Source organism: Epinephelus fuscoguttatus, linkage group LG1 (assembly GCF_011397635.1).
Source record: "Epinephelus fuscoguttatus linkage group LG1, E.fuscoguttatus.final_Chr_v1".
Lineage (NCBI taxonomy): Eukaryota > Metazoa > Chordata > Actinopteri > Perciformes > Serranidae > Epinephelus > Epinephelus fuscoguttatus.
In genome coordinates, this window is record NC_064752.1 from 19,330,323 (window position 1) to 19,343,383 (window position 13,061).

The window sequence follows — 13,061 nt, forward strand, 5'->3', positions numbered from 1 at the left end:
TCTATTAATTTCAACCGGATTACGTGAACTACATATATCCCAATCCTCACTTGGAAGAGAGAGAGAAAAAAAAAAAAAAAAAAAAAAAGCATTGTGGAGCATTGTTCTTGTTGGCTACAGCAACACTAGTCTCGCTCACCAGACCTTTCTCAAGAAAAGAAAGGTCTGGCTGGGCCGACTCTCACTTTGAGATTGGAGAAAAAAACGCCCCGGCTGCTTGTACTTCTTTCAACCAATCACAATCATTCTGGGCGGTGCTACAGCAACAGTGCGCTTGCAAAAATATTGCTGGTATATTGCCGAAAACGGTTGAAAACTGCTACACAACCGGAGGTGGTAGGGCGGGACTTCAGCGGGTGGCTCGTTCCACCCAATGAGAGGCTGATCTCTGCAGCAAACTTCCGCCCACTCAGACTACAGCAACACTAAACCCCTGAGCTTGTCTGAGAAGGACTAAATGGACAAACCCACTATTTTTAAATATCTCATGGAGAGAGACTCTCATTGCAGCCTGTTCTGTTTTGTTCTGAAAATGCTGGTGTGCAGCCTCGTTCTGTGGACGATAAATGAGGTGCAGACTGATAAAGGAGGAAATACAGTGAGTGCTAGACGGATCAGTGAGAGACAACAACCACGCCCACATTAAGAGTATTGTTTACAGAGGAAACGCTAAGCAGACCCATGGTCTAAGTACCATGTCTGAAGGGTTACTTTTGGTTAAAAAAGTACCATACCGAAAGTGCTGGTGGTACTGGTGTTGGAAATGACATAGAGGTATGATGTCATCTCCAATTCTAACCTGAATTTATCAACAATTTCACAAAAGCAAAATCATTTGCCATCAAGGAGATGAGATGTCCATTAAGTCTAGTGTCTATAAAACACGGGTGGACAGAGACCGTTATGGTTTGGACTTAATCACAGCCTCACCGCGGGGACTGCACTTCCTTCATTACAAGTTATTATTAGTACCACCCCAAATCTTCCAGATTGTTAAATCTCCTTTCACATGCCAACTTTCATCTCTGTTGGAATGGGTGCCATTTCACACCCACCTGCCAACTGTGTAACTACAACAATGTACAGTAATCACTTCTCAAATTCTGCATGCCCTTACACATAGCTACCATTGATAAATCAATTAGGACTGTTTTGTGTATTTATTTGAAATAATTAAAGAGTTCATTGTAATTATTAACACATGGCTGGGTCAAGATGATGCTGCAGCATTACTACTCCCACTTCCAGATGCCCAGATAGTCTGGGGGCTCACCACCGGAAATCTGTGAGTGTTTGATTCACAGCTTAGTTGGCATCAAAAGCAGACACTACTTTTTTTTCCATCAGATTGGAAAAGGTAATTAACAGTCTTATGTCATTACAGTCCGACTTCTGTGGCCCTATCCATCTGTGTCCCTTTCCTTCAAAAGTTAGATACAGTTGACAAATTTCATGGTATAAAACAAAGCCTACCTGATTATCATCCTTGTCCATGCTGGCATCATCTCTCTTCAGGATGAATTTCTTCTGGAAGTCCATGTTACGTTCATCCTTGATGTGTTCAGAGAACCTTTGTTCTGGGCTGTAGAGAGAAGTAGAGGACAAGCCGCATGCTTTTTAACATACTCAAACAAAACTAGACAAAACATAACATCTGACTGCATTTAAGACAACATTCAAGCAAAGTAACAGCAGACACACGCAAAAGTGGTTCCGCAGTGAATCTGGCGATGTTAGGACTTCTATCATTTAAAAGTACTACATGAGATCTACCCAGATTTTGTTTTGTCCATTTCCAAGATTTATGGTTCGCTGCTGTACTGAGCTGGATGCCTGAACTAACTGTCACACGGTAATTTGGAAAACTTTTTTAACTGTTGAGGTGCACCTGGCTGCTGAAACATCATCCATACCTCAACACAAGTATCTGCATCAACGAATGTGGATCCTAATAAAAACAAATACAAAAAATATAAGCGCATTCTATTGTCTTCTGACAAACTCATTGACATTTTAACTTGCTTGTCAGCAAAGAAATAAAAAGTTACTCTGCCTTAAAAAAGGACAATTCAATAGCGATGCACCAATTGCAATTTCCTTGTCTGGTTCCTATTTTAGCTGATTCTGATTTCCTTTCTTTCTAAGAACCGATGTTGAGAGTGTGCACAAACATATTTAGAACTTTTCTTTAAAGCCACTGGAAACATGGCTTGGGGGTAAGGGTAAAAATGCATATACAGTGGTGGAAAAAAGTTTTCGGACACCCTTAAAATTTTACACAATCTCAAATATTATCATGAAATATTTGTGGAAAAATCTTTTTTGTGTTTCAAAAGGTGTGGCTACATTAGACAGATACAAACAAATACAAATTATATTTTTTTGTTTATTGTTTACAAGAAAAACTAACAAAACTAAATTCTTGACAGTTTCAATATGTCAATTCTCAACATTGTCGGTATCAAAGTCAACAAATAACAGAGAATGTGTTCAAAACTGAACAAAAAATAAATAAACCATCACATCATCAAATTAATATTTAGTAGTCCTGCCACTGGCACGTAGTAGAGCTCTAATCCTGGCTGGCATGTTCCCCACGAGCCTTTCACACTGTTGAGGGGTAATCTTGTCCCATTCTTCTTGAATTACTGCTTTTAATTCTTCTAAATTCTTTGGTTTATGCTTTGAAACAGACCTTTTGATAATCCACCACAGATTTTCAATGGGGCTCATGTCCGGGGATTGAGCTGGCCACTCTAAGACCTGGATACTGTGCTCCTGCAGCCAAGTTCTACTGGCCTTGGATGTGTGGCAAGGGGCATTATCTTGTTGAAACATCCAGTTTTTACCTCGACGGAACAGTGCACGCGCAGAAGGGAGCATGTGGGTTTCGAGAATGGTACAATACTTGGTAGAGTTCAATGTGCCATCACAGACAGTGAGATGACCAACACCAGCAGCACTCATGCATCCTCAAACCATGATACTGCCTCCACCATGCTTGACAGTAGGTACTGTACATGCTGGAGATAATGCTTTGCCTGGCCTTCTGCATACCCTCACATTAGTAGGAGGAAGATAAAGCTGGAAACTGGACTCATCTGACCACAAAATCTTCTTCCAATTCCTGGCTGTCCAGTTCTTGTGTGCCTGGGCCCAACGACACCGGGCTAACCTCTGTCTCTCATTGATCAGGGGCTTCTTGATAGCCTTGTAGGACCTTAAGCCATGATCTAAAAGTCGGCCACGACACCAGTTTGGTTTGACCACTGCTGCTGAAGCTCCTGTGATGTCATTCGGCGGTTTTGCCTGCACATGCGGATCAGGATGCGGCCATTTCTTGCTGAAGAAACCCTTGGACGCCCAGATCTTGGTTTGTCTTCCAAGCTGTTGGTTCGTCTGTATTTCTGCAGAGTGTATCCAACTGCTGAAGGACTGCATCTGCACTTCCTGGCTATCTGGCGGCAGCTGTACCCTTCCTGGCTGAGAATCTTTATCTTCAGACGTGTTTCCTGCGTTTGGTTCCTTGTTTTAGACATTTTTGTGTCTGAAGAGCTTTCAAATGTGCTGGCTTTATGTAGACATGAAGCTTGGCAACAAGAATTGTGTCTTTTAATAAAAAGAACGACCTTCATCACTGGTACCAAAATGACCCAATACTCAAAATTTCTTATGTATTTTTATGGAACCAATCAATTTTAAGTTTTTAATGGCTTTTTTAGGATTTATTTAGTATTTGGGCTGTGGCTGTACTAAAAGAAATTGCACTTGAAGACCTAAGAGTGATTCTTAACGCAATATTTCACAAATGCATGGGGTGTCCGAAAACTTTTTTCCACCACTGTATGATACCAAGGAAGAATGTCTCACTAAGTTCCAATAAAAAATTGAGTGAAAAGAAATGTTCCTACATATTAGAAAATCCAGCTTGATGAAAATTTGATTACAATTAGATAACGTTTAGCCGTGTACTTGCTACGATATTAAATTTTATGCAGAAGAGTTACCAGCATTAAAATAAGGACACATGGAATTCAGCAGCCTCCACTGTCAGTATGAATAGTACCTAGTTTGTATTTTTTCAAAAGATTTGGTAAAACTGTATATTTTTATTAAATGGTTTTGGACACAATTTAGGAAACCTAAAATCATGAATTTGTAACTGAACAGTTGCTATTTGTGTTGGTGGTTTTTCATTCAGCCCCCAGATCAGGGGCATTTAATGAGGTCCAGTTAACAGAATTTCCTTCGACCAAACGTCAAAATGTCTATATTGTGGCCAATAGCCTACCCCATATCATTTCAACAGTATTTAATATCAATTTTCAGAGTAGGATACTTTTAAAATAGAGACACATTGAAGTCTTATGGCACTTGTATGGAAAGCAAACAGCTAATGTTAGCATAAATAAAATTAGGCCTGAAAGAAATGGTCAGACAGTAGCAGAGTCAGGTACTTCACGCTGTCATCTCGCGCTTATCTCCCTTACACTCTTTGGTTGTTTACAGTGCATAGACAGCTTGCTAGAGAACAACGGTCTCTATAGCAAGCTGTCTTTGCCTGGTTAACAGTTCATTTGGTAGGCTCAACTGAGTGAAGTTTTTGCCATATTAACTGATTAGCTACACTCACATCAGAAAAAAAAGAATGCTTGGTGAAGAGTATTATTTCTTATTAATTTATCAGAAATTGGTCACAGTCATTTGTCCAGACCACAGTCCGCCATTTGGTGATGCCCATGCCAGATGTGTAATTAATGACTGGTTTCCTTTCCTTTTAATTATATATTTAGCATTTTTATTTCCTGGCTCAAACTACAAGTAGTTTACAGAATACAATTCATATTTTCCAGAATACCTTGGGCATTGCTTTAGTTCAACTATTTAGAGTTGAAATAATAATGATGATGATAAAATGCATCAAGGATATTTTTTTATCTATAAATTCCACTTATTACAAGCAATGGACTGTGCAGTAAAGTAAGGTACTTTTTTCCCAAAATAACTGAAATGCCAGTGATACTACATTTGTTACCTACACATATCTTTAACAGCTGTGGGGTACAACCTAACTTTCAACAGCTTGCTGGTTGCTACATTAACAACTTCTCCTCTCTCAGTCTCAAGTGCACGCAGAGTGTGAAAAGTACACTATGTTTTTGCCATTCATTGTGTTGTTGTTAGAATTGATCAGCTGCATGCTTGGCTCAAGCTACTTTCATTTCTCAGGTGCACTGATACTGCGTCAGCATTCAGCAGAAACTAACTTTCTGTTTGCTTACACGTTGCTGCTCTGTCGAATTTTTGGTCCAGGCTGTTCTTCATCTGGATCAAAATTAAAAGTTTTTGGCAGTGGGATTCTTCTGTTAGTGAAGCCTGCTGTGGTTGTCACGACAACCTCAGCCACGTGGGTTTGTTATCGTGTGTTCCCCTGAGGCTGTTCACATTATTCCTGGATTTAATTTGCATATAACAGCCCCTGCCTAAACCCTCATTGACACTACTAAAATTCTGCCATCTGGAAAAGTCTCAATAAACTATGGTATTATTTAGGGGTTTTAACTGTTGAATAAGTCAAGTAGATACTAAATGTAAACATAATTAAGGTTGCAGCTGCTGAAGTCAGAACCAAAGTTAGAAACTACACTCACATGCGTGTGTTGCCCGTCTTGTTGATGATGACAGCCTTGCCTGTCTGATCCACATTGTGGTCCATGCCGAAGTAGGCAGCCACGCGGTGCAGCAGCATACGATGATAAGAAGTCATCTGAGGAAACTTCTTATACTGGTTACTGCAGGGAACACAAAAGTAGCATATGTTATTTCACACTGCTCTTGCAAATAATAGCTTAATTATTATGTTTTTCTTTTTGTGGCATACCGTAGTGTATTTGCTTTCACATTGTGTACATTATATTTTGAGAACAAAACCCTCTCATGTTTGTTTTATGATCATGACACATGGATTTGCATTCTGAAAGGTTGTGCCAAACACCTGGCTGTCTGAAAAACATCACTTCCCATACACAACTGTATTCTAGATATTTTCTAAAGAACAGTAGTAAATACTTTGTAATTCCTGTACTACCCTCTGTTGTCTTGTTTCCCACAATAATTAATCTCTCTAAAAAGTTTTTTGTTTACTGAATTTTGAGGTGTTGACAAGCACAAGGTCCCACTATGAGGGCACTTCACTTGGCTTCATTGAGCGCACGATGATTTACTGCTTTCTGACAGATTTAGTTGTACTACTTACTAACGTAACACTATTCCGGTTACAGAGGAACACAGAGTGCTTAGCCAGAAAACCCGTCGGCCCAAACTTGCCGTCGTAAAATCGACAACCACAACTTGCCACATTTATCTCATCACTTCAGCAATCTATAAATAAAAAGGAATGGGTGTAGAGGGGCTAAATTTAAATACAAGAGAGGGCTTATGAAGAACATGGCTTACTTGTCGTCATTAATGAACTCCAGGATATCTTGTTCTAGTTTGAGCAGCATCATTCGATCCCTGTTGGGCCAAAGGGAGAGAGAGAGAGGGACAGATCAGAGGGGGGGGGGGCAGGTCAGTGAGTGTATACCAACCAAAGATCAAAGGTTTGATGTAAGGCAGTAAATACTTCCAATAATAACTATATCACTTCACTTCTGTTACAATGGTGATATCTCCAGAACTTCTTTCCATTTCAAACTGCCTTTTATTAAACCTTCTTTTAACAACTGGATGCTATAATGCTGCCATTTTTTGGGGAGTATAAGACATTTTATATCAATGATTCATCTACAAAATCCTGTAGAGGATGGAGGACGATATTACTTGGCAGCAAATTTAGGAAACCTCATGCTGATGGATTATCAGCCCTATAACATTTATTAGGTTACAATTTTTTGTTGTTTCCCTTTAACACTTTGCATAACATCGTATTTTAAGAATTGACAGGTATTCTGACAGTCAGTGCATGCTGTAGTTCATATTGCACACTGCTATCAATGCAGCTGCAATGTTACCAAAACGCAGATCTTATTGCTTTAAGAAAACTGAGATGAAGGTTCAAGTGCTTTTGTGTATGCTTGTCAGTATCTGTCTAAAGTATTTACCTGATGAGCTACTGGGGATGTAGGAAATGATTGATACACTTGAGTTTCCCAATATTATGTGCTGTGATACTGTAAAAAATCTCACAAACCCTCATCAATTTTATTTATATTTGAATTTTATATTTAAAATTTAATTTAAAAATTTAAAATATTTAAAATTTATTTTATTTATTTTTTTACTGATATATGCAAAGGTAATTTTATTAGCTGGGATTGCACAAAAAGTAGTGCTATGATGTTGGATGCTATAGTAACTGATAAATACAAATGCAGATCCCACTTTTCTGATTGCATAAGCAAAGATAATTTTTTAATACATATGGTCGTGGGTTCTTCACACTATGAAAGTTTCCCGTAAGTTAGATGAAAAAAACCCCCAATATATTGCATTATAATATTGCCATATATTGAATTTCAACCCCTGTATTGTGATACGTATTGTATCGCCAGATCTTTGCCAATAAACAGCCCTATGAGCTACTTAATAAGTCAGCAGATTTAAAATACTTCATAAAGATTATCAGAAATCTACTTTTTAAACAGCTAACTTTGTCTGAAAATGTTTACTGTATATGGATCAAAATATATTTTGTTTTTGCCATGTATATACAAATATATAACAAACTAAATAAATTAATATGAATGACCCATCTGGTTCTTTTGATGCCTTTTTTTTTTTTTTTTTTTTTAAATTTTCTGTTGTGCTCCTGATGTTACAGTCAATCTTTGATGGCAGTCTCATACCTGGGATTGTTTTTCAGTGTGTTGACCAGAAATTCATGAACATCGATGCCCGTGGAGTCAGTGTATTCCTGACTGGAGTCTAACAGAGAGAATGGAACAAGTAAATAGGCAGGCAAGAGGATAAGAAAGTTGAGAGATGGGTTGGGTGCGATACAGAAAGCTGGTGACACAAGTCAGAATGCTGCTTAAATGGCACCCCACACTGGATACGACATTACAGGTTGTTCAGGAAGGATAAACATAAGAGGCAGAACCAGTTCACTGTTCTCCTATGCTTTCACACATACACACACGCACACACTCTTCAGGGGATCATTTTCCATTATTTTCCACTACACTAGACAGTTGGGTTAGCCATTCCATCTCTGCTGCTCTCAGAGTCTAATGACGCCTGAGGGCCTCTGCAGAGAGAGGTAGGTAATTAAAAAAAAGAGAAGAGGGAGGGATCCCATTATCTTCCAGAGAAATTAGCTTGACATCATATTAGTTTGGGTATTAATAATACAGTGGACATCACATTTACATGCAAGAGACGCGACATTGTGAATCCATTTTAAAAAATGACTAATGTGGGACATTTTTACACACTGACGCTGTTATTTGGCATTTATTGTAATTGAATATGGAGCAAGAGGCAACCTGAAGGGCTGAAAAATGAAGCCAATGTGGAAGTGCCAAAAACTGCAGTTCCTTGAAGGGCCACTTGAGGCTGGCTCCAGAAGCGAGTCAATCCTCATAGATCCCCTAACATTGAAATACCCAACTTTACAGCAGAAATAAACATGTTTACAGCCGGGTACAAAATACAGTTTGGGTCTCTGTAGCTAGTGGATAATTATCCTGTTTGTGACAACTGTAGGGGAGTGACTTTTTATATAACTCACCAGTTTATATTTTATTAACGCTTAAAGTTACACATAATCAAGGGTGTGGTCCCTGTGAGTGACAGGCTGTCTTCAAGGCATCCCCAGAGTCTACGAGTAAGATCTTCTGGCTCAAAAAAAACAAGATGGCAGCAGCCAATATGCGGAACTCAAGGCTTCAATACGGGAGTCCACAAACCCACAGGCAATGTCACAGTAGCTACATCCATTATTTTACACAGTCTACGGTATGGAGAACGTAATTTAAAGACCTAACTCAGCTTCTAATCTTGTCTGGTGCAGGAATAAAAGCATGATAACACAACACAGTACAAAATGCATTTAACCTCCAAAGTCGCATCTTACCACGTGACAACATCTTTCGCGGAGTCTTGTCCTTCTTCTCCTTCTCTTCATTTTCATACTCGTCCTTTGAGGACTTCTCTTCTTCCTTGTCCGATGGACAGCTGATGTGAAGCTGGATGATATCCTGGAAAACCACATTCCACTGCTATGAGAAAAGATGGTAAAATTTTGAATTCTAATTTTGTTTAGTCTATTAAAGCATTGTTAATCCTGCACAAACTGTGGCTGCATACAAGAAATTGCAAGCTAGGCTGACTGCAGGGTATGAACAACGGTTAGGGTGAGGGGTTAGGGGTTAGAGACAGGAACAGTACCGATTCTGGAGGTCCATCATTGGAGAACGGACCAGAGGACTCCTCACACACTGCCAGACTCCGTACCAGCTTCAGTTTGGCATTAGACTGAAACAGAACCACACATATATTATCTGTAAGGCTGATTAATTTAGTTTTTTAGGGATTTTTTTTTTATATATATAGCAGATCAGTTTAAAAGTTTCCTGCTATAAGATGGCATTTATAATTGTAGTTTAAAGTAGAGAAGGTCCTCTTACAACCACAGTTCAAAAAACTGAAGAAAAAAATGTGTGGGAAAATGCAAATGAGCTGGCGTTAAAGCACGAGAGTGTCTTGACGTAAAAAAAAATAATAAATGGTAAACTTATCCACTGCATCACATAGAGCATTATTAGAATGACCCTTTTCACTCAATATCTGTATTATTTGTAGTTTATTGTATTACATATTTATTAATTGTTTTTACATTTTTTTTTAAATCACATTTTCTTCCTCCTAAATTCTTGAATCTAATCAGCTTCAGGCCATTTTTTGTTTGAAAATAAACAATAAAAATAATGAACGCTAATCACCTGTTTTTATAAAATTCAATGCTAAAGGTTACAATATGAAAAAACAAAGTTCCCACAACAACATAGCTCATTTAGACGTTGTCCCTTTGCAGACTGTGTTCCAAAACCAAGTTGGAATTAAAACAATTGTGATCCAACTTCATGAATTTATTATTAGGAGCAGATTAAGCATGGGATGTCACATTAGAAAGCCACTTCCAAAAACACAGTCGGTCTTAACGTCCAAGTATGACCAACCACTGCCTTGACATCTTTAAAGATGCAGACAAGCCTAAAAACAATACGAGAATCTCAAAGTTATGAGGAAGGTAAGTTTTGTTTTGGAGAGCTACAGTTTATGGATGCAAATTTCACTGTTTGCTTCATTTAAGATCATCAGATTTAAGTGACAATAACTTAATACAATGATCAATGAGCTGTTGCTAATGATGTAATTATGACAAAATGTCTCCTTTATCTGTTCCTCTGATGCACACATTTCATAGAAACAGTGCTTGTTTCACAGTCTTTTTGAAATTCAGATTGTTTTATTGTAGAGTTTGATATGGTGTTATGAAAACAGTGTTAAAAGCAAGATTGTGATGCATAGCCCAACTAAATGGCATGAAGCGGGGTGAAGTGATGTATCACTGTGAATGCACAAAGACCAGTGCAACTAGAGTTCACAGAGTCAGTGCACATTGTATCAGCGGTCGGGAGTTCAAGATGCAGTATGCAACACTAGTCAAGAGGTCTGAGGCTGGAGATGTACTTGCTTTTAACTACATGTTTGGGTGACGGTTGCCTCGTGTATCCTGCATCTGTTTGGAGTGTTGGTTGTGTGTATCCTCGGCATTTAATGCAATGCATCCCCAAGATGCAATACACACATGAATGGTTGAGGCAGCGTTAGCAGAATGAGGAAAACATACTCGCTTGATACACACCGTCCTAAATGGTGCTTCTGGCACTTTTTCCTGCTGTGATCCAAGGTGATCTCAGAATTATCAATACAGTAACTCTCTCGAGCGTCATTATGTTTATTGTTTAAGTAATGCTAAAAATAAGTTTACAGGTGTGCCCTATAGTGGAATTGTCTCGTAATACACATAGTACATAGGCAAACATGTGAACAGCACCGTTCACAATGCAGTCTGTTGTCTATACACTTGTCTACAACGCATGGTAAAACCTAAAAGTATAACCTGGGTCTTTGCAAGACACCAATTAAGTTCATGCTGTATCTGAGTGCAGCTTGCTCAGTGAAGAGCTTGAGAGAGCTCGAGAGACAGAGAGCTCGAGAAAGAGAGAGGACCAACTGTATAACTTTTACAAAAGCTGCTATACTTCACACAACTCTCTCACTGCATTACAAGCCAACTGACAATATTTATATATTTATTTGGCACTAACTGACATCTAGTTATCATATCATAGTCTCCGTCAGCTGTCTTAAGTGGCTGGGTGAGGCAAACAGACCTACTTTTAATCCTCTCATGGGCTTTAAGATTTTAAGCCAATGACAAGAAGACGGTGGTCCACTGTAGTTGAGAGGATTAGAACGTTAATAATGGAAGGTCATCTTACACAACAAACCAGCAGGGGGGTTATTTCAGGGAGCGGGATTACAAAGTTATATGGGTGACTTTTAGAAGGGGGGGGGCTGACCACAAATTACTCACCTTGGCCCTTTTCCTTCCATGGCTGTGATTAGGAGCCCGTTTCTGCAAGAAAAGTTGTTATTTTACTACTAATAATCATAAGGTGGACATTAAATACACATACAAATCCACTATCTATGTATTTAATTATGTAATGCAGACTAAATACATATACGCACATTCATAAAAAGACTGCAACCAGCACACAGCTGTACATTTATAAAATCTCTCTTTTGTTTTTGTTTTTTTTGCAGAATACATTTATTCTGAGTTCCAGATTTACAAGATGTGCATGCACCTAGTCTGCTCAGATGAGATCAAATGTGTAGAATCGGGGTGAAAATGTGCAAACCTGTAAATGCCAAGTCTCTGTATTACATCTACAGAATGTGCAACATAACTAGATTTCTTGAGCAGAAACCCGATTACTTGACCATGTATATGTCTACTCAGATCTGAAGCAGGGTTTTAAAAGACACAGGTGCATCTGACAGATTTCAGACAGCCAAAGTGTCAATGTGACTGCAGTGTGGTGGGCTCACAGAGGTTTCTCTAGTTGTGTGTCTTTGTATCCAAATAATCAAATCCAAATGTGGCTAACACTGAAACTAAAATAAGTCTAAATAAGTCAGTTTCTACCTGAACAGTTGTGTGTTAAATTTAGACAAATGTAAGAAAAACATAGGTGTGCACATATAGCTATTTTCAGACTTCAGGCCCTCTCATGTCCTCTCTTAAACTCCTAAAATATGTCAGTCTTGACCAAAAAAATATGGCAGAAAGAGGGAGAAACACACCGTAACAGACCAGCTGAATACAAATTCTGGTTTTGCTGTAGCCAGGTTACTGCAGTACATTTTAAAACAATCTAATTCCCTGCAGCGAGTTTGTGTTATTCAATTATTAAACAAATCCATCTTTGCAATACATGATGTAAACAATCTAAAAATCCTAAGAGCACTTTTGTACTATAAGTAATTAAGATTGCACTTATATAGCACCCTGTAAAACAAAGCTACAATGAGTTTCACAGAATACAGATGCAGAAAAGACAGATATACATGCTATATATAGTGCACTCATTCTTTAGAATTGGGACAAAACCTTACTTTCTAGGTTTTTGATTTTTAATTAGGCTGGGAAAATATATCTTAAAGTAAACCCTGTAATGGGCCAGCCTCCCAGGTATTTAATTTTTTCTTAAATAGCATGCATAATGGATGTAAGATGTAAGTTCTGACGGAGCTGACATGTTACAGAGTTGTACTGAGTAGCCATTTTATTTTTCAAATTTGCTAAAAGAATCTTTAAAATTATAATTCTCATTTAGTTTTGATTGAGAAGGGCTACAGAGTTGACATGTTACGTTTGAGACATACCTGATAGTGAGATCTTTTAATGAATTTATCAAAAATAGACAGCTTACTGGTACCTGATTAGCATTCCCGCCTTTTTAGAAACTAGGAAGTGAGACAGG

The 13,061-nt window shown here is 38.4% G+C and overlaps 1 protein-coding gene across 12 annotated transcripts in view; it reads right to left on the reverse strand.

Moving 5' to 3' along the window:
• The window catches only part of LOC125893723 (R3H domain-containing protein 2), a 79,690-nt gene that overhangs the window by 36,032 nt on the left and 30,597 nt on the right, over window positions 1-13,061 (reverse strand). For 9 of the 12 annotated variants that reach the window (XM_049585106.1, XM_049585340.1, XM_049584795.1 and 6 more), the window contains 7 exons: window positions 11,606-11,647; window positions 9,391-9,477; window positions 9,077-9,221; window positions 7,848-7,926; window positions 6,457-6,516; window positions 5,652-5,792; window positions 1,474-1,582 (listed from right to left, as the gene is read on the reverse strand). In XM_049585106.1, coding sequence (XP_049441063.1) covers window positions 1,474-1,582; window positions 5,652-5,792; window positions 6,457-6,516; window positions 7,848-7,926; window positions 9,077-9,221; window positions 9,391-9,477; window positions 11,606-11,647 — 663 coding nt within the window. The remainder of the gene's footprint in view (window positions 1-1,473; window positions 1,583-5,651; window positions 5,793-6,456; window positions 6,517-7,847; window positions 7,927-9,076; window positions 9,222-9,390; window positions 9,478-11,605; window positions 11,648-13,061) is intronic. The other 3 variants (XM_049585492.1, XM_049585184.1, XM_049584874.1) reach the window with 2 other exon arrangements.